The 23,977-nt window shown below is 47.1% G+C and overlaps 1 protein-coding gene across 3 annotated transcripts in view; it reads left to right on the top strand.

The window, feature by feature from the left end:
• Positions 1 to 476: 476 nt before the first annotated feature.
• LOC115078076 (unconventional myosin-Ie-like) overlaps positions 477 to 23,977 on the top strand; it is a 58,849-nt gene continuing 35,348 nt past the window's right edge. Inside the window, exons 1-7 of one of the 3 annotated variants that reach the window (XM_029580702.1) lie at positions 477 to 605; positions 16,985 to 17,122; positions 18,139 to 18,228; positions 20,487 to 20,581; positions 21,901 to 21,988; positions 23,158 to 23,247; positions 23,771 to 23,902. In XM_029580702.1, the coding sequence (XP_029436562.1) occupies positions 17,045 to 17,122; positions 18,139 to 18,228; positions 20,487 to 20,581; positions 21,901 to 21,988; positions 23,158 to 23,247; positions 23,771 to 23,902 (573 nt within the window). In that variant the 5' untranslated portion in view covers positions 477 to 605; positions 16,985 to 17,044. Of the gene's footprint in view, positions 606 to 800; positions 928 to 16,984; positions 17,123 to 18,138; positions 18,229 to 20,486; positions 20,582 to 20,684; positions 21,183 to 21,900; positions 21,989 to 23,157; positions 23,248 to 23,770; positions 23,903 to 23,977 lie in introns of those variants that run through there. The other 2 variants (XM_029580701.1, XM_029580703.1) reach the window with 2 other exon arrangements.

Genomic DNA, 23,977 nt, shown 5'->3' on the forward strand with positions numbered 1-23,977 from the left:
GACAGGCATGCTTCAATGCTGCTGATGAAGTTGTTGGTGTTGAGAATAAGCCCATACCTGCAACCTTGGGTTTGGTTAGGACATAGCCGGGAATGTGGGGAAGAGCAAATGTTTCAGTACTACAGCCTCAAAATGCTTTGCTTTAGCTTCATTAGCCTTTTATCTATTCCATGAGGATGAGAATTTCAAGTCTGCTTGATGGCTATGAATCTTTTCAGCTTACACTGAGGCAGAGGGCAGCCTCTTTTTCTGGAATATAACGGTTATCATTTAGCTCCGAGCGAGCTTAGAGAACCGGTCCTTCACAAGGGGCGGGCACAGGGACCGCAGTGTGTTGGGCCATGAGCTGGCCCCAGACTTCATGCAAAGGTGGAGCCCACCCCCTTTTCTACTACACCTGTGGAATAGCGCACGCGGGCTCTCACAGCCCCACAACCCAGCCTCGCGCGGAAGTTTTGCGCATGCGCGCAGCTTCGAGGGCCCCTTCCTCCCGCGCGTGGCCCCGCGCCTTCTCCTACCGCCGCCGCCGCCGTCCCGTGCAAAGGCAGCGGTAGCCCGGTCACAAGCCCTGCGACGGTGTTTGACCAGGCTGCAGCTCGCTCAAGGTGGGGCTACTCTTTCGGTTGTACTTTATGAAGCTCTGCTAGAGATAGAATAGTAATTTCATATAGAGCACAGCAGCTTGAACAGATTCGAGTGGGGGGGCAAACATTTAATGGAAAGAGAGACAGTTTGTAGCTGTGCAGGGGCGGCCCACAGCTGCAGCATCACGGGAGGGGAGGGGGCTGTGCTGTTTGTCAGGGCTCCGGCAGAGGGCGAGGGGGCGCCGCGGTTGCCTGCATCTACCTGCCCGCACCTGAGCGCCGCCCATCCCCCTGGCCTCGCCCCTTCCTGCGGCCCTGCAGCTTACGCTCCCCGCCGAGCATGGTGAGTACTCCGGCCCTTCCTGCGCCGTGGGGCTCACGGGGGGGGGGATCCCCTCGGGAGCAGGGTCCCGTCCTGTTTCCGGGAGCGGCTCGGCATCTTCCTGTGGGGAAATCTGCTGCTGGGGGCTATAGAAAAGGGCAGAGGTGCAGCACTGCCCCAGCCTCCCAACCCTGTTCAGCAGATCCAGGGGCAAATATTCATTAAACCTAAATGCTGGTGGCACTCAGCCACCGTCCTGCAGGAACATCTCACCTGTCCCAAAACTGCATTACACACAGGGGAAGCATACCGCCTCCTGCCCTGCACTGTGAGATCCTCCTTACAGGCATTACAGGCACACTGTATCCTACATATTGTGAGATCCTGCAGGAATTCCCCCATACCTGCATTACTTACAGGGAAGGTACACTGTTTTCTGCATTGTAAGATCCTGCAGGAACACTCCCCCCACCTCATGAGTGCCTTACACTCGGAGGAGACACATTGTCTCCTGCACTGTGAGATGGACTCCTCCCTTGTCTGCATTAGGTACAGGAAAAGTATATGGTATCCTGTAGGAGCTCCCCGATGACTGCATGGGATATGGGGGAGGTGCTAACTTTTGAAAAGGAGAGAGAGCAGTTTTTAAGCTAGAACAAGGGGGAAAGCCGACAGTCACTCAGCAGTGCTTGGTTTGGAGGAATGTATCTTTGAAGGATACTAATGAAACAGGAGAGTTAGGGCATCCCAACAGAGAGGTTACATTAAAAGCAAACATAGTACATGTGCCTATAAGTAAAGAGTCACCTGAGCTAAAGAATTCCAAATTATCCCTATCAACTGAAACACAGGTTGTTAATACAAACAAAAAATGCACTTTGAAATGTCTGTATGCCAATGCCAGAAGTCTAAGAAATAAGATGGGAGAGTTAGAGTGTACAGCAGTGAATGATGAGTTAGATATAATTGGCAGGATAACCAATGGGACAGTGCTATATCAGGGTACAAATTATATTGCAATGATAGGGAGGATCAACTTGGTTGGGGTGTATAGAGTCCAACAGAATAAAGATCATATAAGAGACTAAATGCTCAGTAGAATCTATATGGGTAGAAATCCTGTGTGTGTAAGAGTATAGTGATAGGAGTATACTACCATCCAGCTGGACAAAATGCTCAGACAGATGATGAAATGTTAAGAGAAATCAGGGAAGCTAACAATTTGGCAGTGCAGTAATAATGGGAGATTTCAATTACCCCAATATTGACTGGGTAAATGTAACATCAGGACTTGCTAGAGACATAAAGTTCCTGGATGTAATAAATGACTGCTTCATGGAGCAATTCGTTCAGGAACCAACAAGAGAGGGAGCTATTTTAGATTTAATTCTTAGTGGAATGCAGGATATGGTGAGAGAGGTAATGTTGGTGGGGCCACTTGGTAATAGTGATCATAACATGATCAAATTTGAACTAATGACTGGAAGGGGGACAATATGTAAATCTACAGCTCTAACACTACATTTTCAAAAGGGAAACTTTGATAAAATGAGGAAAATAATTAGAAAAAACTGAAAGGTGCAGTTGCAAAGGTTAAAAGTGTTCAACAGGCATGGACATTGTATAAAAATACAATCTTGGAAGTGCAGTCCAGATGTATTACACACATTAAGAAAGGTGGAAGGAAGGCAAAACAATTACCGGCATGGTTAAAAGCAGGGATGTGAATCGTGTGCCCGATCGTTTTAACGATCGGGTTTGGCTGGGGGGGGGAAATCTGATCGTTAGCGATGTGAATTGGAATTGGTTCCGATTCCAATTCACATCACTAATTTTTTTTAGAAGATTTTTTTAAATTGTCAAAAAATGATTCACACCCTAGTTAAAAGGTGATATGAAAGAGGCTATTTTAGCCAAAAAAAAATCCTTAAAAAATTTGAAGAAGGATCCATCTGAAGAAAATAGGAAAAAGCATAAGCATTTCAAGTTAAGTGTAAAATATTGATAAGGCAGGCTAAGAGAGAACTTGAAATGAAGTTGGCCGTAGAGACAAAAACTCCTAATAAAAACTTTTACAAATATATCCGAAGCAAGAAACCTGTGAGGGAGTTGGTTGGACCATTAGATGACCGAGGGGTTAAAGGGGCTCTTAGGGAAGATGAGGCCATTGCAGAAAGACTAAATTAATTCTTTGCTTCTGTGTTTTACTAATGAGGATGTTGGGGAGATACCAGTTCCGGAGATGGTTTTCAAGGGTGATGATTCAGATAAACTGAACCAAATCACTGACACCTGGAAGAGTAGCAAATCACCTGGACTGGATGGTATGCATTCCAGGGATCTTAAAGAACTAAAAAATGAAATTTCAGATCTAATAGTTTAAATTTGTAACCTATCATTAAAATCAGCCATTGTATCTGAAGGATGGAAGGTGGCCAGTGTAACCCCAATATTTAAAAAGGGCTCCAGGGGCGATCCGGGAAACTATAGACCGGTGAGCCTGACTTCAGTGCTGGGAAAAATAGTGGAAACTATTCTAAAGATCAAAATCACAGAGCATATAGAAAGACATGTTTAATGGAACACAGTCAGCATGGATTTACCCAAGGAAAGTTTTGCCTCACAAATCTGCTTCATTTTTTTTGAAGGGATTAATAAACGTGGATTAAGGTGAACCGGTCATGTAGTATATTTGGATTTTCAGAAGGCATTTCACAAAGTTCCTCATGAGAGGCTTCTAAAAAAACTAAAAAGTCATGAGATAGGAGGTAATGTCCTTTCATGGATTATAAACTGGTTAAAAGATAGGAAACAGAGAGTAGGATTAAATGGACAATTTTCTCAGTGGAAAAGGGTAAACAGTGGAGTGCCTCAGGGATCTGTACTTGGACCAGTGCTTTTCAATATATTTATAAACGACCTGGAAAGGAATACGACGAGTGAGGTAATCAAATTTGCAGATGATACAAAATTATTCAGAGTAGTTAAATCAGAAGCAGACTGTGATACATTACAGGAGGACCTTGTGAGACTGGAAGGTTGGGCATCCAAATGGCAGATGAAATGTAATGTGGATAAGTGCAAGGTGATGCATATCGGGAAAAATAACCCATGCTGTAGTTACATGATGTTAGCTTTCATATTAGGAGCTACCACCCGGAAAGAGATCTAGGCGTCATAGTGGATAATACAATTGTTATCTCAGTGGGCTGCAGCAGTCATAAAAGCAAACAGAATGTTAGGAATTATTAGGAAGGAAATGATGACTAAAATGCAAAATGTCATAATGCCTCTGTATCGCTCCATGGTGAGACCGCACCTTGAATACTGTGTACAATTCTGGTCACGGCATCTCAAAAACAATATAGTTGCAATGGAGAAAGTGCAGAGAAGGGTGACCAAAATGATGAAGCAGCTCCACTATGAGGAAAGGCTAAAGAGGTTAGGGCTTTTCAGCTTGGAGAAGAAAAGGCTGAGGGGGGATATGATAGAGGTCTTTAAAAACATGAGAGGTCTAGAACGGGTAGATGTGAATCAGTTATTTACTCTTTCGGATAATAGAAGGACTAGGGGGCATTCCATGAAGTTAGCATGTAGCACATTTAAAACTAATCAGAGAAAATTCTTTTTCACTCAACGCACAGTTAAACTCTGGAATTTGCTGCTAGGGGATGTGGTTAGTGCAGTTAGTGTAGCTGGGTTTAAAAAAGTTCTTGGAGGAGAAGTCCATCATCTGCTATTAATCAAGTTGACTCAAGGAATAGCAACTGCTATTACTGGCATCAGCAGCATGGGATCTACTTAGTGTTTGGCTTCTTGCCAGGTTCTTGTAGCCTGGATTAGCCACTGTTGGAAACAGGATGCTGGGCTTGATGGACCCTTGGTCTGACCCAGCATGGCAATTTCTTATGTTCTTATGAGTTACATTGCTCCTGCCTTATTAGGTCCTGTAGGAGCTCCCCTGTATATACCTAAATTACATACAGGGGGGTGACACTGTGTCTTGCATTGTTGTGAGATCCTGTAGGAGCTCCTAGATACTTGCACTAGATACAAGGGAAGCTACATGGTATCCTGTACTGTGAGATCCTGCAGACACTCCCCCCCCCCCCCCCTTGCCTGCATTAGATACAATGAATAATGTTGTCTTCACAGCTCTGTGCTGCTGGTTTGGGTGCTCCCTGCCTCCATTTTGCTGGATGGTTAATAGCTGGGTGGATCCTGCTGGCCGTCTGTGTATTTGAGATTAGAGATTGCTTTGTGCTGTGGACTTGGCGTAGAGGTCAGTGCGTTTTTGGCACATGGAGGACAGAGAGGTATATGCAGGTGGTGGAGGTAGATGCTGTATGTCTGCATGCGTGTACAGTTAATGGGTTACACAAATTGGTTCCTTTCTACTGGGTTAATTACTTTTCTCTAGCATTCATTATTCCTCTCAGAACTTGCAAAAAGTCCCTTTAGCATCCAGAAGCAAAGTCCAGGAAGCTCATCTGCATTTCTATGTACCCAGATCATCTGCATCCAAGCGATTTGATTTATGCTTTTGCATCTTCCTATTTTGGCTTTTTCATGGTTGTACAAACGTGTTTTTTTTTCGTGCCCTGAAAGTTTCCATTCTATGGTAAATCTCTCCCTCAGCCTAAGGTCTGCCTTTCCCTTGTTTCTGGACCCCGGGGGGGGGGGGGGGGGGCAATCTTCAGTCTGCCACCAAGGTGGAGCCTGCAGGTAATTTCAGCCTCTAGACCTTGATTTAATGCAAACTGACACTGAGGGTTGAGCCTGCAGCGTGTGTCACTCAGGACGCCTGATCTGAATGGGGCTGGCAGGTCTGAAGAATCTGAATGGGGCACCGGAAGAAAGAGGGTCCCAGCCTGAAGGTCTGGTGGCGAGCAAATCGTTTAACCCTCCAGGGCAGAACTTCCAAACTGGAGCCAGGGCACTTGGATTTAGATTTAATTACTCGTTTTTTGCAAACCTGAGCTCAAGGCAAGTTACATTCAGAGAATGTTACAAACTAATTCGAGAATGTCCCTGCCCCAGAGAGCTCACAGGCAGTGACTTGGTTTGCAGGGATGTGAATCCGTGGCTTCCCTACTTCTCAGCCCACTGCTAGGCCACTCCACTCCCCAGAGGGGAGGTGAGAGGTCAGAGATTGTAGGGCTCCCAGGCGATTGGTGAAACTGTGGGCTCGGCTCTCTGTTGGTAAGAGCAGTGAGCCCAGTGTGGGTTAATGAGTAACTGGACCGGCTGTGCCAAGCCTCTTTCTAAAGCAGATTCCGTATAATAAAAAAGCTTTTAGTGCATAAGTAATGGATGCATACCGATACAAGATGATTTGCCAGTAAATAGATAAGAAGTGGGGTACATTGGTATAAATTGCCTGTATTTAAATAAGATGTAAGTAGAACAGCGGTGTGAGAGGCAGTAAGATCCAGTTAGGTGGAGGTAGCCCAGAAGTGGTTGAATCTGTGGGTCATTGTGATGTGAGAAGGTTCTTTGCCAGAGGTGCGTTCTTCTTCTAACATCTGGACGCTTCCTCTCCTGTCGTAGCTGCATGGGCTGGGCGTGGGGGCGGGAGGATCTGGAGAAGGGATGAATGGTGGTATTCGGAGGGCATGTTTGTACCTGACATCCATGAGACCGCCGCCCTGTTCCGTTAAAGCAGCAAGCATGATGGCACTCCCTTGTAGCACTCTGTATCCGACGTAGATAAATTAGTTTTGGAAACATTTGTAGTGGGAAGACAGGGTTATCCTCTCTGACCTGGGGTGAATCTGAGCCTTCATGTGTCCAGCAAGGCTCAGAGGTCAGCCAAGAGCACAGCCTAAGCTACACTGAGCTAAACTTGTTAAAAGGCTACAAGTTAGTGTTATTTACCAGGGTTGTACAGTGCTGCGTGTAAGGCCTGTGGTCACGCAAACCATGGGTGAGAGAGAGCTCGCTCGGGGATTCCTCCTGAATCAGGGTTCATCATTCAGACACCCCCTCCCCCCCCCCCCCAGCTCCTCCATTCCCTACAATATACCAAAATATCTTTATTGCTTTGGTTTCTTCCCTGTGCATGGAGAAATGTCGCCCAACACTGCCCTGACCGCATTTCTCCTGCCAGGCTGAGCTTGGACCAGACACGGGGCCCGGGTCTCTTACAGTGAGGGAGTGAGGGACATTGTGCAGTTCTGAATTGCTTTTACCATCCCTGGGCCTAAGTCCAAGCTGGGTGAGTCTGGCTCTCACCCTGGGGGTCAGTACTCCACATTTAACCCATTTCCTCCCATGCATTCTTTGGTGTTGCTGCAGAGGGGACTTTAAAAAAAAAAAAAAAAAAGAAAAGTTTTTTCCAAAACTGAAAAGCACAGAAAAGATTTCTGCACTAAGATTTTTTTTTAATTAAACAAACTAAACTTTATTGATAAATGTAAATATCATAACGTGATCATGTGATACACTCCAAAAGCTCAAAAAGGCTGTTTGAATACATAACAGGTTGCGTCACATTCACATAGCAATTGTAACTGGCAGTTTACATAAGGCTTTTATATGTTGAGCAAGTTTGGTGTTGAACATAAGAAGTGCCAGGCTTTGATCAGAGCAAGGTCCATTCAATCCAGCATCCTTTCTCAGACAGTGGTCAGGTTACCTGAACTATAACCGTGTCTGGTAGAGGGAATTGTTTGACTGGTGATCTTAAGGTAACCAAATAGGTGGATAAGGGGTTGACAAAAGCCAGAAAGATGCTTGGCTGCATAGGGAGGGGAATGGTCAGCAGGAAAAGGGAGGTGATACTGCCCCCTGGACAGGTCCCTGGTGAGACCTCACTGGGAATACTGTGACCAATGCTGGAGACCGCACCTTCATAAGGATAGAAACAGGATGGAGTCTGGCCAGAGGGAGGCTACTGAAATGGGCAGTGGTCATTGTTCTAAAGCCTAGGGAGGCAGACGTAAAGGTCTAAACATGTCCACCTTAGAGGAAAGACAAGATAGAGGAGATATGTTAGAGACATTTAAATACTTCCAAAGTTTCCATGCACAGGGGGTAGACCTCTTTCAGTGGAAAGGAGGTTCTAAAATGAGGGGTCATGGGTAATCTTAGGAAATATTTCTTTACAGAGAGGATGGTGGATGCATGGAACGGCCTCCCAGTGGAGGTGGTGGAGACAAGGATGGTGTCTGAATCCAAGAAAGCAGGGGATAAACACAGGGGATCTCTGAGGGAGTGGTAGAGATTGTATAATTGGTTGGTGTTTTTCTGCTATCATATATATATATATATATATATATATATATATGTTTCTAGATGTGAAGACTTGCACAAATCCTGAGGCTTGTGGTAGGTAGCCCTCCTTTATTCTCTTAAAGTCCAGAAACATACTGTAGTCGCCACTGAACCAGCTCCCAAAAACATTCAGCAGCTTCTCTGGCTATTTCTTGTATTCCCTGCTCATAGCAAATGTATTTTCCAGTCTGAATCCTCTCTTCGATTTGGTTTATTTGCAAGTGGATTTCAGACATGCCTCTGATGCAGCTTTAGGTCTTCTTTATCGGACACAGCATGCCAGGAAGGTGTTACAGGATGGCACGGGGAGAAGGTGGCTACAGTTGCAGGGTTTGCCAGGTGGAGTCGCTTTGATTTTCTTCCCTATATTTTATAAATATTTTCAGTATAAGATGCATTTTGGCCAAAAGCAGTCCAGTCTCGTTAGGCCAGAAACAAAGAGATGATGGGCAGGATGCACACATGACATTTTATGGAGGGAGAAAAGGAACACTGAGGGCAAAAAAGGCTGAATACTTCATCCTCTGCTCTCTTACAGATCCTCTCTCTGTGAGCATCTAGCCATGTGCAGTGCCTCTGGGAAGGGGAGCAGGGTTCATTGTATGATATGGGGTTACTTTCCTCTGCTTTGCAGGGAACAAACTAAATAATAGCAAATCACCGGGATCTGATTGTATTCACCCCGAGTTCTAAAGGAACATCAATATGAAATTGCAGACCTGCTACTCAGGATCAATACTAGCTTTTTTGCTGCCCTCTGCAAACAGTTACTGTGTTGCTCCCTCCTAGTTTTGTGTTTTTTTTTATTAACACTTAAATTTTGTTTCCCAGTCGGGGATGGAGCAAGGGTATTAGATGCCCTAAGAGAACCTTATGGCCTTATGCCCTGCCCTTACCTGCTTCTGCCCTCTCCATACAAAATTAAAAATTATTAATGGCCAGGCTCCAAGATGGCGGCGTGAACGGCCGCAAGGAAAGCCGCTCTCTCGAGTTCTGTTACCCTGTACAACAGTGATTTTCAACCTTTTTTGAGCCGCGGCACACTTTTTACACTTAAAAAATCCCGGGGCACACCACCAACCAAAATGGCACAAAATGACACTAAAACAGTACATATTATACATATGTTTAAAAATATAGATTCTAAATGTATCTATACTCATTCAGTGTGAAACCTGGGCCTGTTTCAATGAACACAAAAGGGATATCCTGGCAGGAATGGTGGAAAGACACACACGAAGCTCTTCCTCAACAGTTCTCAGTCTCTCCCTGTTTTTAGTTTTTATGGCAGTCAAGCTTGAGAAGCCCAGCTCACATAGATATGTGGTTGAAAATGGGAGCAATGTCAAAATAGCTTTGTTGGCCAGAATGGGGAACTCCTTGGCAACAGATAACCAAAAACTGTCTAAAGGAAGATCAGCAAACTTTAGCTTTAAACCGCAATCTTGCTTCAGTTCAATGAGTTCCTCATGCTCCTTTAAAGTCATGTCCTTTCCAGCAACGGATAATGAACTGTATGGGTCCCTAACCCAGTCAAGGCATTCTGTGAAGGCTGAAGAGAAATAAAACGACAATTTCTCCTCAAGAGTTTTCAAATGTCTGCCAATCACCTCGCACATTGCAGCAGTGTTGCCATCATGCAGTTTCTCGGTGAGCGGGAACATCTGAAGGTTGCCACCCTGAACATGTTGTTGCCAGAGCTGCACCTTTAAACGGAATCCGTTCATTTTATCAGTGCTTGTAAGCAGGTTTTCATTTCGGCCTTGCATCCGTGTGTTCAGTTCATTCAGATATTGAAATATATCAGCCAGGTATGCCAGCTTTGTACACCACTCATCACTTGCAAGCAGCTTTGAAAAATCGGACCTCTCGTTTGTCAGAAATATTTTAAGTTCCTCTCGCAACTCATACACACGGGCCAGCACTTTGCCGCGTGACAGCCACCGGACCTCCGTGTGGAGCAATAAGATTTTATGTTCCGCTTCCATTTCTGTACACAAAGACGCAAATAAGCGACATCGCAAAGGTCGCATCTTCACAAAGTTCACTATGCGCACAACATCATCCAACACAGGAACTAGATCTGCTGGTAAGGTCTTTGCAACGAGGGCCTCACGGTGCAAGAAACAGTGGGTAACAAGAACATCTGGGTTTCTTTCTTTAACCCTACTTACAAAGCCTTTGATGCGCCCGACCATGGCTGCGGCTCCATCAGTGCAGACACCTGTGCAGTTTTCCCATGTAAGCCCACTTTTATCAAGATATTCCGATGTGACCTGGAATATTACCTCTCCTGTTGATTTTTCTGGCAGTGCCTTGCAAAATAGGAAGTTTTCTCTAATGGCTTCTCCATCCACAAAACGCACATTGGCCAACAGCTGACAATGTCCACTGATATCCGTCGACTCATCAAGTTGCAAGGCAAATTTCTTACTGATGCGCACCTTTTCCAAAACAACTGTTTCAATGTCAGCAGACATGTCATCAATCCGTCTGGAAATTGTGTTATCAGAGAGAGGCACTTTAGCTATCTCTTTGGCTGCGTCAGGGCCAAGCATCTCATTTACAATAGCTTTACAAGCTGGTAGTATTAATGTTTCTGCCACAGTGTGAGACTTTTTTGATTTAGCTATGAGTTCAGCAACAAGGTAGCTAGCTTTGAGGGCTCTCTCATTTACCTGTGTGCTTTTTCTCAAAAAAATTGCTTCTTTCTCATTGTTTGTACGTAAGCGTACAAAATACTCCATCGGCTTGTTTTGAACGGAAGAGTGTTTCGTTTGGAGATGGCGTTTAAGCTTGCTTGGCACCATGGCGCTATTGGATAGCTTCTCACCACACACCAAGCACAGTGGTGTTGGTGCTGTCGCATCCCCAGTGAAAGTAAATCCAAATGAAAGATAGCTTTCACTGTATTGCCTTGAGCTCACCGTCTTGTCTTTTTTCTTTTGTCGACCTCTCATACTAGGGCCTTCATCTAGGTCAGAATTGTGTCCAGGGTCCTGTTCGGCATTTGCCTTTTCCATTCTCAAATACTTCTCCATCACTGCTGAGAGAGTGTGCGCAGCCACACAGTAAAATAGAAGAGTATTACATTATCTGCCACACTTAAAGGACCTCTGCCAAGCATATACTGCAATATAAAGGGGTACAATGAGAAATACTATGGTCATGAGGCCAGAGTACAAGTACCTGCTCGGTGATGTCATTAAGTCGCGCGAGCATTCAAAGCTCGCGCATGTGTTATTGTACACGGCTCCTACACTGTAGGAAGCGTGACTGCGCATCATAGGGGAACAAAACACAGGGGGCACTATAGTTTGGGGAACTTTCCCCGCGGCACACCCGACCATGTGTCGCGGCACACTAGTGTACCGCGGCACACTGGTTGAAAATCACTGCTGTACAAGATGCCTGCGAGAAGGAAAGGCAAGTTGCGGGTTTATCCCCCTGAATCCACTTTGCCTGATGGCCAGAAGCGGATAACATCCTTCGCAACCCCAATGTTGGAGAAAACGGGAGATGATATCCCTGCTTCAGTGGTTGGAGAGGGAGCTCCGACACCGTATGGGAAAACTACCCTCAGTCCCCCGGATTGCCAGCCCCTGCGACCCAGGCGAGCCTCCAGGAAGCAGCGCAGAGTGATGACATCACCCACCCGATGGGAGGGGGACGTCAAGATGGAGATTCAGTGCTGCCACCGCGACTCTGAGATACCAATTAAGTCTAAAATATCATTCGCTGCTATACACTAACTCTCCCATCTTATTTCTTAGACTTCTGGCATTGGCATACAGACATTTCAAAGTGCGTTTTTTGTTTGTATTAACAACTTGTGCTTCAGTTGATAGGGATAATTTGGAATTCTTTAGCTCAGGTGATTCTTTACTTATAGGCAGATGGACTATGTTTGCTTTTATTTATTTATTTATTTATTTATTTATTTATTTAAGTTTTTTATATACTGGCATTCAAGACTGGTAGTCCCATCATGCTGGTTCACATAGAACAGGAGTGCAAATTAAACTTAAACAATAGTGCGGAAAAGCAGTTACATATAACAGGGATACAAGAACTTGGCATAAGAAAGAAAAGAAAAGAACAAACCAGATAAATTACATATGGCTAAATAACTTTGTTAGAGGTAGATAACAGTGAAATAGAAGATGATGGGTTTTGAATGTTAGGAGATAAATCAAGTTAGCGTTAGGAAATGCCTGAATGAACAACCAGGTCTTGAGTCTTTTCTTGAAAGTTGAGAGGCTGGATTCCATTCTGAGATCTGGGGGTATGGAGTTCCATAAGGTTGGACCAGCAGTAGAGAGGGCCCGATCTCTTAACGTAATGTGTTTGGTGGTTTTGGCTGGGGGAACTTGAAGTAATCCTTTGTATGCATCTCTTGTCAGTCTTGTTGAGGTGTGTAATCGGAGGGGGAGACGTAGGTCAATTGGGGCTAGTTGATGAATGTTTTTGTATATGGTGAGCATGGCCTTGTAGATTATTCTGAAGTGGATGGGTAGCCAGTGGAGGCCCATTAGTATAGGGGTTATGTGGTCTCTTCTCCTGGTGTTAGTGAGTACTCTGGCAGAGGCATTTTGAACCATCTGAAGTAGTTTGGTGTATGATGAGGGGAGACCAAGCAAGATGGTGTTACAATAGTCCAGCTTTGCGAAGATAATAGATTGAAGAATCGTTCTGAAGTCATGAGCGTGGAAAAGAGGTCTTATTCTTTTCAGCACTTGGAGTTTATAAAAGCAGTCTTTGGTGGTTTTGTTGATGGTAGCTTTCAAGTTCAGGCGATTGTCAATTAGTACTCCTAGATCTCTCACTTGAGTGGTTTTTGGCGTGTCTGGATGAGAGGGGGTGATAGAGCTGTTCTCTGGTGTGATGAGCAGGAGTTCCGTTTTGCATGAGTTTAGTACTAGGTTGAGGCTTGTGAGAAGCTGTTTGATATTTTGGAGGCATGATTCCCAATGAGACAGTGTTTTCGCGAGGGACTCCTTGATGGGGATCAGGACCTGGATGTCGTCTGCGTAGAGGAAATGTTTGAGATTGAGGTCAGTGAGAAGTTGGCATAAGGGTAGCAGGTATATGTTAAATAGGGTAGGAGACAGGGACGAGCCCTGAGGGACTCCTACTGACGCGGGGTAGAGTGAGGATTCTTTGTTCTGGATCTTAACCTTGTATCCTCTGTTGCTGAGGAAGGTTCTGAACCACGAAAGTGCAGTGCCTGAGATACCTATGGCGACTAGTTGGTTGATGAGAAGGGAGTGGTTGACGGTGTCAAAAGCTGACGAAAGGTCCAGTAGGATCAGAAGGAAGGCTTGTCCTTTGTCGAGGCCCAATATGATGTAGTCTGTCAAGGAGACTAGGAGGGCTTCAGTACTTAATGCTTTGCGGAAACCGTACTGTGATGGGAATAGGAGGTTGTTGTCTTCAATGTAGTTTGAGAGACGTGCGTTTACCAGTTTTTCCATATTTTTTAATGGAACCTCTCTGTTGGGATGCCCTAACTTTCCTGTTTCATTAGTATCCTTCAAAGATACATTCCTCCAAACCATGCACTGCTAAGTGACTGTTGGCTTTTCCCCTTGTTCTAGTTTAAAAGCTTCTCTATCTCCTTTTTAAAAGTTAACAGCAGCAGCCTGGTTCCACTCTGGTTAATGTGGAGCCCGCCCTTTCAGAAAAGTCTCCCCCTTCCCCAAAAGGTTGTCCAGTTCATTACAAAATTGAATCCCTTTTCACTGCACCATCGTCTCATCCATGCATTGAGACTCCGGAGCTCTGCCTGCCTCTGGGGACCTGCATGTGGAACACTGAATATTTCAGAGAATGCCACCCTGGAGGTTCTGGATTTCAGCTTTCTACCTAAAAGCCTAAATTTGGTTTCCAGAACCTCCCTCCCACATTTTCCTCCCCAGCACTGTCTAAATCCTCTCTTGGTGACGTGAGGTGTGCCACCTTCAAACCAGGCAGGCAAATTATCAAGCGATTCACATGTCCACCAGCCATCCAGCTTTTACATTTCTAATAATTGAATCACCAATTATGAGGCTGACCTAACCCTTCCCTCCTGGGCAGAAGCCCTGGGAGACTTGTCCTCGTTGTGAGAGGACAGTGCTACACCAGGGTGATGCTCTCCAACTAGGAGAACTTTCTGATCCAAGGCAGCACTGGGGTTGCCAGACTGGATTTTGGGTCTTGGCTACTATGTCCTTGAAGGTATCATCAATGTACCTCTCTGTCTGCCTCAGCTCCTCCAGGTCTACCACTCTAGCCTCCAGAGATGGGACTTGTTCTGAGAGCCAGGAGCTCTTTGCATCAGATGCACAATCTTTCATCGGTGTGTAAAAAAATCAATCATATGCAAAAGACTGGAAAGCCCCCCTCTTGTAGCTGGACTGCTGCCTTCATCTTAATTTTGTTGAGTTCATAGTTAAGTTTAGGTTGCTATGGGAGTTGGAATGTGTACAAATTGAATCCTTTAAATGTATAGGTGTATTCACTAATTAAACTGGTAGTGTCCTACAAGGGGATGATTAAACTCTTGGTAAGGGCTGATTGATTTTTAACGAGAAAGTGTCTCTTGTTTATAAATCAAGGGATGAGCTGTGGGTGGGAGGGAAAGATAGACACTAGAATTAACTCCCTATGGCTTTCTTATTATCTCAGACACACAACTCTTTAAAAAAAAAAATATGCCCCACTATTTCACCTCTCTCCAAACTTTTTTAAGTCCTAAGATTTCCCAAAGTTATACTTACCAATCCTCTTCAACCATCAACCATCAACTTCTTTCAGTGGATTGAGAGGTTTGAGTAATGGCGTGCACTTCTGGTCCTCTTCTGCAAAGGGTGGGGCCTGTGGAAGCTGTGGCTGTGGAGATTGAAGCCTGGATCGCTCGCTGTTACCTCTGGAGTCCTATCTCGGTGGATGCTGGGAACAGTATGCAGCTGAGCCTTCCAGTTCTCTTCAGCTTCTCTTCATAAGTTTTCCGATGCTGACCCCACACCATTTTGGTCACCTTTCTCTGAACTGCATCCATCCTGTCCTTTTTGAGTTGCGGTCTCCAGAACTGTACACAGAACTCCAGATGAGGCCTCACCAAGGACCTGCACAAGGGCATTATAAACTCCTTTTTCTTACTAGGTATTCCTCTCTATGCAGCCCAGCATTCTTCTGGCTTCAGCTATCGCCGTGTCACATTGCTTCGCCATCTTCAGATCGGCAGATACTATCACCCCTGGAACCCTCTCCTAGTCCATGCACATCAGTCTTTCACCGCCCATCACATACAATTCTTTTGGATTACAGCACCTCAGATGCATCACTGCACGTCTTGGCATTGAATTCCAGCTGCCTAAACCTCAACCAGTCTTCAAGCTTTCTTAAATCACTTTTCATTCTCTCTACTACTTCATGTGTGACCACTGTGGTGCAAATCTTAGTATCATCTATAATGTCGCTTACAAAGATATTGAACAGACCCTATCCCAATGCTGTTCCCTGTGGCACGTGACTTAACACCGATCTCTCTTCAGAGTAGGTTCCATTTACCATTACACACTCCTATCAGCCAACTAGTTTGTAATTCATACCACCACCTTGTCGTTCACTCCCACGCTCTCATTTTATTCACAAGCCACATGTGGGATGTTATCAAAAGCTTTGCTGTAATCCAAGTAGATAAGATCGAGCGCTCTTCCTCGATCCAGTTCTTTAGTCACCCAGTCAAAAAAAAAAAAAGGTCCAGCAGCCCGCCCTCTGCTTTCCTTCAGTAGTATCTCCATTAATTTTTCCACCACCGAGGGGAGGCTCACCGGCCTGTAGTGTCCAGCCTCCTCTCTGCTCCCACTTTTGTGGAGCGGGACCACTACCGCTCTTCCCCAATCACTCTGCACCACTCCTGTTTCTAGGGGTCTGTTGTACAGGTCACGCAGCAGCCCACCAGCACATCTCTGAGCTCCCTCAGGATCCTGGGCTGTATTTCATCCGACCCCATGGCCTTGTCCACTTTCAGTTTGCCTAGCTCCTCCCATACATTCTGCTCCGAAAAAGGAGTTTTGTCTACCTCAAACAACTCTTGTAGATATCAGCCTTTTTTTTTTTTTTTTAATTAACAAACACACTCGCTTAATACAGACTAGCAATATCTGTAGCTTGAAAAAAATAGAGGTTTCAAACCATACAACACAACACAAAATACAGAATAATGAATGTCAGCAAGAAAGCCATTTTTATTATGGCTAAGTTTAAATAAATATTCAACTTCTCTGGCCACAAGGACAGGTAGCAGTGTGCGTCTCCCCCTGCAATGCACTTTAATTCTGACTAAAGAAGTTCCTGATGACTTATTTATTTATTTATGCTTATTTATAACCCGTTCCTGCTGAGCGGAGTAAAATCCAGCCATAAACAGATGTACAGTGCATAAAACACACATTAAATTTCATACCAGCACACATTAAAACAGATACACTTGGAGCTAATTGGTTCCACATAGTAGGGCCCAGTATGGAAAAAGCTCTCTTCCTTGTGATTTAGAGCTGATAATCTTTAAAAGATGGAAAAATGAGCAAAAACTTGCCTAAGGAATGTCGAGAACGACCTGGCTGATGAAGCACTAGTTTCTCTGTAATGAAGGAAGGGCTTGATCCATGCACTCGTGACCCGGACTGGCTCCTGGCAGAGAGAGGATGTGGGCGCCGTGGACCACTGTCCTGACCCAGCCTGGCACTTCTCGCTTCCTTAAGGTAGGGAAGGACATTGCTCTCCCTCTAACGTGTCTCCTGCCCCCCTCCCCCAGGGAAGCAAGGAGCGGTATCACTGGCAGACGCAGAATGTGCGGCAGAGCGGCGTGGACGACATGGTCCTCCTCTCCAGGATCACGGAGGATGCCATCGTGGAAAACCTGAAGAAGCGTTACATGGACGATTACATCTTTGTATCCTTTGCAAAACAGCACTGTCGCCGCCCAGGAATTTATATTTCCTTTACCACCACCCCCCCCCCCCATTCCTTAACTGAATGCCAGCAAGACTGCCAGTTGCATGGAAAAGCTAGAAGTGGAGTCAGTGTCGCACCCCCTCCCTTCTCTCTGCCAGGATATGCTGGGGGAGGGGGAGGAGAGGTGTCCGCATGTGCAAGAGCCAGTAGAGGGGAGACATTTACAAAGTATGGAAGGAGGGGAGGGAATTCCTGGTGGGGCTCCTGCTTCCTCCCCAGCCTGTAGAAGTTGGGTTGCATGGGGTATGGGGAAGCTCCTTCAGGCACTGGGGGGGGGGGAAGGGTGTAATATTCTTCAGGGCGTCCCTGGTCTGTGCTCCTTTGGGGTGTTTAATATCTGTCCCCTCCCACGGAGAAGATAAAATCGGGGGCCATGCGGCGTCTGCAGCTCTTAGCTTATTCTAGAAATCTGCATATACTTGGTTGCAGGAGAGAATGGATTAGGAAGTGTGGGCAGTGTTCTTCTCGGAGTTCTCCTTTGGTGCTGGTTGATGTCTCCTTGCCAGGTCTTCCTGAGCTCTGCATAGATCCCTGGTTGGGGGGGGCGGTGGAGGGGGGAGAGAGGGTCCTGGGACAGAACCAGCTGGCACAAGCCATCGCTCCCAGCTACCAGGGGCTTTACCTGGGATTTTTCCCCACGTGGCCCAGCCATTGCCACCACAGTCCTTAGCTGGTGGGGGGGGCGTTACATACTGCAGCTCCCTCCAGAACCCAGCACATGTGCTCTCCAGGCCTGGCCAGTAGGTGTCGCCATAGAGTGAAGGCCGAGACACCTCCTCTACCCTTTTGAGTGCTGCCTCTGCAGCACAGCAGCCAACCTGGGAATCCAAAAAAACAAACCTCTTAACTTCCTCCATGGCCACTGAGCCCTCGGGCCAGAGGCTCTAGTAGCCCCTGCTCTTTGGAGCATTACAGATTTCTGTGGCCTGATTGAACCTTGACCTGAACCTGCAGACGTACATCGGTCCAGTGCTGATATCTGTGAACCCTTTCAAGCAGCTTCCCTACTTCACGGAGCGAGAGATTGAAATCTACCAGGGCGCGGTGAGTTTGTGCTGGTGCCTCGCGCCCCCCTGTTCTCTCGTCTGACCACTGGGAAGGACGGGGCAGCAGAGGTCACCCAGGGGGTGGGGGAGATGTCCCAAAGGAAGACTGTAAATAGAAAAGGGTGAGCCCAGCAGTAAGAGGGAGGTTATAAGGAGGGACTGTGCAAGGGCCTTTCTATTGCAGAGTGGATCCCAGGCCTGACCCTGGCAAGTGACCATGAGAGGACGCCAGGCATGTTGAGTCCTGCTCAGCTGCAAGCTGGGGGGGGGGGGAGGGCTGGGGCCACAATTTGACTCATTGTCCTGGGGTTTTTTTTCTCCTCATGGGGGTGGGGGGGGGGAAGGTAAAATCTTTCAAGGCCTTTGGCTTCGCATAGTAAAAGAAATCCTGCTGAATGCTTGCTTGTAGATGAGAAATCACGAGGGGGGGGGGGGGGGGGGCAATGCTGCCGAATAGTGCGGGTTAATAGACAAGAGAGTGATCGGGCGTCGTCACCGATCCGCCTGCGTCTCTCTTCACAAGGGACTCTCTCGCCAGGCCATCTGCAAACCGGGAACGAGTCCTGATCCACTTCAGAAGCTCCCGGGCCGTCAGGCTCCATGGAGCCTTCTCCCTGCAGGGCAGGCTGCCCTCTGATTCCCCCCCCCCCCCCCCCCCCCCCGGAAAGAAAATCCTTTCCCCCAGTGCGCTGAAGAAGCCTCTCTCGCAGCCTCTCGCTCCCTGCTGCTGAGATGTTCTAGAACCAGAGAAGGCGAATCTCCCCCGACCCGACCCCTGGGTGCCCCACCCATCCCCTTACACGGAGGAGCGTGGGGCAGACCTCTGCACCGTCCCCTCTCTTACCTCATCTGCCAACGTAAGGGAGACTTTGGGGACCCCTCTTATAAGGAACTGAGGACCTGCCACTGCGGGGGCAGGCAGAGCAGTCTTTACAAACACTGGCCACTGATAACCAGGACTCTCCTTGCTCAGCTCTTCCCGTGGCCTGTCAGCCCAGAAATAAGAGGTGAGTTAGGGCAGGAAACAGAGAAGCAAAAAAATGGCTGTACCTGTCCAGGCGGGTTACGTGATGAGAGAGGGGTGGGCGCGGCAGCACTGTGCTGCTACCTGGCGTCAGGCATTCAGAAAGTGCGGCCCAGGAGCCGGAAGGGTCCCAGAACCTCTGTATTAAGGACACAGCTCAGAGCCAGACGGCTCACAAGTTTCAGACTGGTACCAATCGAAGCCCCTTTTGTATCCGTTACTGTGTGCCCAGTATCCGTGCGCAGGTTATTCTGTGTGACTCAGTGATAACAGAGAAAGTGCCGCCTGGCTTTGTTTCATTGATGGAGGTGGTTTGCATTCGTGCTTCTCTCACCGGCACTGCTTTACCTGGTGACCACTCCTGTGTGTGCAGAATCTGGGCAGACAGGGGTTTAAAATGGTAGGCATTAGCCAAAGGGTTTGATTAGTTAAATGAAAACAAACAAAACCATTGGGAAACCCCTTTTCACCTCAGATTTTTTTGCTTAGTTTTGGGGAGATTTTGTTTTAAAGAGCTTTAACATCTCCATAATGAGGCTAAGTAAACTGGGCTACTGCTGTGCTGTTTGTCATCAAAGCCCCATGCAAATATCACACACTGGTAGGCATAAAGCAGGAGACGCAGCAGGGAGAGCTTTGTAATACAATAAATAGCCACCAGTACCAGCGAGGGCCCTGACCGAATATCCAGCCTTCTAGCTCTCCTGCCTAACCTGTCAGACAGAGCCAGCTTCGTTAGCGCCTGCGTTTCTCCTAACATTTCCTGTTTCCCCACTTTAAACAGTTAAACACATACCGCTGGATTGTACTTCTGCCATCTTTGCTTTTTGCAATTAAGGATCCCCTGTGCTTACCTCCCAATGCCCTGTTAATATTTGGGACTCTGGGAGGGCGTTCTACTCACCCCCACCAGAAGGGGGCACTGTATCCCACCCCCTCTGCTTCCTTCCCGGACTTATTAATCTATGTTTTGTTGGGGAGGGGGGGGGGAGTGGAACTGTTCCACTTTCCTCCCTCCATCTTAGGCAGCATGTGGGCATGGCAGGGCACCCGTGGCAGTCGGGGAGGCAGCTCGTTGGCTGGCAGGGGCTGCCCCTGTAGCTGCAGCCTTATTTCCCCCCTACCCTTTACCATATTCCGGCTGACCCTGACAAGTGGGGCATCCAAACTGCACGGGACCTTGGGTTTTAATCTTGTACTCTTTTTCTGCATCTGTGGCTGTTTCTTTGCAGGCTCAGTATGAAAATCCACCTCATATCTATGCACTGGCGGACACCATGTACAGGAACATGCTGATCGATGGAGAGAACCAGTGCGTGATCATCAGGTAGAGACGGGAGGAGAGAGCTGGGTGCCAGAGCTCTTGTTGCATGTGATCAGGCTCCTGAGGACTTGGATACCTCAATCAAGGCCTGGCACTAATAATAAGGGGATAGGATAGAGGTTTAGAAAAGTAAGAGTAGGTGGAACGGGTAAACAGGGGATGGTTATTTACACTTTCGTAGAGTACCAGGACTAGGGGACACTCCCTGAAACGAAAACCAAAACAAGTCAAGCTGTGGAATTTATTGCAGAAAATGTGGTTAAGGCTGGCAGTGTAACTGAGTTAGAAAAAGATTTGGACAGGTTTCTGGAGGACAGGTCTGTTAATAATTATTAGCCAGAGAGACTAAATACATGAAACAGACTTTCAGATTAGAGCTTGCCAGGCACTTCCAGGCAACCTGGACTGGTCAGTGTTGGAGACGGCATGCTGGGCTCGAAGGGCTGACCCAGCCTGGCCCTTCTTATGGGCTTTAGCTTGGCTGTGAGAAGATTCAGCCCTCTTCAAAGTATCCAGAAATAAACCAGCCTCACAGATGTGCCCAGCTGTTGTCAAACTGCTCATGCTGCTTGGGTTTCTGTTGCTCTGGATGAGAGGTGTCAGGGTGAGTTTTTGCCTGTTCAGCCCTTTGGTCAGTTCTTGCATGTGACAGATTCAAGATCAGTAATATTGGGTAGAAAGGGGACCAGCATGCAAAAGGGATTTTGGGATATTAGGGGTAGCTCTTAGCCCTGTCGGCTATGAGGAAACCTGGAATCTTTAATAATTTATGACACCTTTAACTGAGCCAATGAGAATGACCTGGATGTTTTGGGGTTTTTTTGTTTTTTTTTTTACTACCTGTGCTCTATCAAATTAATTAAAATAATAGTTCGAGAGCTTTCAAGACCTTGGACATCTGAAGAAGGGACCCGTGAGGTCCCCAGCATGGTTTGTGCTGGTCCTCTTACATGGTATTGCGACTTGGCAAAGCTCCTGGGTGTCTGACCATCCAAAGAGGGGAATAACATGTACAGTCAGACGGCCGCCTCCTTACTCCATCGGGGTGGGCTGAAGTTGATTTTTGCAGTAAGAATGTAAACTTGAGCTCTGTTTTAACCAGACCAAGTTACTCGGACCAGCAGGTCACCTGGAGGGGACCTGGCTCAAGGCAGAAAAAGAGAGTGACCGACTGACTCTAGGCAGAGTTGCCTTCTGGCTTTGGCTTTTCTTTGTTAGCTGGAGCTACAAGCCCCACCATGGCCCCGGGATGAGATCAGGCTGTCCCCTCACTGCAGGAGCTCACGGGGTTTTTTTTCTAATCGGTGCTCTCTTCCTTGCAGCGGGGAGAGTGGAGCCGGGAAGACGGTGGCTGCCAAGTACATCATGGGCTACGTGTCGAAGGTTTCTGGTGGAGGACCCAAAGTGCAGGTACTTGGAAGCAGCTGCTCCACCGAAGGTCTTGGGAGGGGTTTGTTTAAGAAAACATCCACCCATCTCTGCATCCCTATTGTGCAACCACAGTAGAAATATTTCTTGCAAGGATCTGGTGACGGAGGGACGTGCGGGAGGGGGGTTCCTGGCACTGTCGGATTACGATGTTGGTTTGCTTGCTGCAGTTACGGGCCAATACAGTAAAAATCACGGGAGAGCGGGCGAGCGCACAGGCCACTCTCCTGTGCACGTGATTCAGTAACTTTATTTAAATTAGGGCCCACGGTAAAAAGAGGCGCTAGGGACACTAGCGCGTCCCTAGCGCCTCTCTTTTGACAGGAGTGGCGGCTGTCAGTGAATTTGACAGCCGACGCTCAATTTTGCTGGCATCGGTTCTCAAACCCGCTGACAGCCACGGGCTCGGAAACCGGATGCCGGCAAAATTGAGCATCTGGTTTTCAACCCGCGGGCCCATTTAAAATTTTTTTTTATTTTTAACTTTTTTTTTAACTTTTGGGACCTCCGACTTAATATCACCATGATATTAAGTCAGAGTGCACAGAAAAGCAGTTTTTACTGCTTTTCTGTGCACTTCCCCGGCGCCGGCAGAAATTAACGCCTACCTTTGGGTAGGCGCTAATTTCTTAAAGTAAAATGTGCGGCTTGGCTGCACATTTTACTTACTGTATTGCGCGAGAATGACTAATAGGGCCATCAACATGCATTTGCATGTTGCGGGTGCTATTAGTCTTGGGGAGGTTGAATAAGGGGTAAAGCTAGCGCATCGAAAACGCGCGTCCAAATGCCAGTTAACAGTGCACTCCACCGGAGCTCCACCGGAGCGCACTGTACTGTATCGGCCTGTTAGATAGTTAATTAGCTGCATTATCACATCACCGAGCATTGTTAAAGCCGTCTTGCAGTTGGATGGTTGTAACGTAGTGGATGGTGTCAGATAATGACCGATTGAGTCGCCGGCTTCCCCAAAAGTTATTCTTCCATGGGCACATAAAGTCTCAGACCAACAGACATCGAAGTTCTTAGTGGCCCCCTGATCTTGTTACTGGCCCCTGGTCTTGTTAGTCCATCAGGAGGCTGTGTTTTCTGGGGTGGGGGTGATTCCTGTGGGATCGTCGCTGAATCTAACATGGTTTGTCCTTTCACAGCACGTGAAGGATATCATCCTGAAATCCAATCCACTCCTGGAGGCCTTTGGGAATGCCAAAACTGTCCGGAATAATAACTCCAGCAGATTTGTGAGTATGACTCCCTGAAGGCTGGCATCCGAGGTGTCAGGGCTGCTGCCCTGTAGTGGCTGACAATTTTTTGTGCTCAGGGCGTGGCAGGGCAGTGCTGCGTTAGTGCTGTCTTGTGGCCTAGCAGGCAGCGTGAGAGCGCAGGCTTACTGGTGAGGCATGCATGGGACAGGGAGGGCAGAGAGCTGCTAGGGCAGGCACTCACAGCTGGGTCACATCTGTCTGCCACCTAACACATAAAACGCCAGCCTGAATATACCACAGCACAGGCATGACGCTGAGTTAGCACATGCTGTAGTCCTGACGTTATTTTATTTATATTCAGAGCAGATTACATTCAGGTACCGGAGGTATTTCCCTGTCCCCAAAGGGCTTACAGTCTAAGCTTGAACCTGAGGCCATGGTTCTGGTGTTAACGAGTCAGTACGGAATCCAGTTCATTCCTCCCAGAGAAGTCTCGCAGGGGTAGCGAGGTTAAATCTTCACTTAACATCACGCGTGCTCTCTCTCTCCTGCACTTCAGGGGAAGTATTTTGAGATCCAGTTTAGCCGAGGAGGGGAGCCAGATGGAGGAAAAATCTCCAACTTCCTACTGGAGAAATCTCGCGTGGTCAGTCAGAACGCCGGGGAGCGAAACTTCCATATCTATTACCAGGTGAGTGGGCGTAGGATGGGACCTGCTCAATGTTGTGGGGTGTCATGTCCTCATGGGGTCCCTTCTCCCCTGTCT

The sequence above is a fragment of the Rhinatrema bivittatum genome, chromosome 16 (assembly GCF_901001135.1).
Source record: "Rhinatrema bivittatum chromosome 16, aRhiBiv1.1, whole genome shotgun sequence".
Taxonomy (NCBI): Eukaryota; Metazoa; Chordata; class Amphibia; order Gymnophiona; family Rhinatrematidae; genus Rhinatrema; species Rhinatrema bivittatum.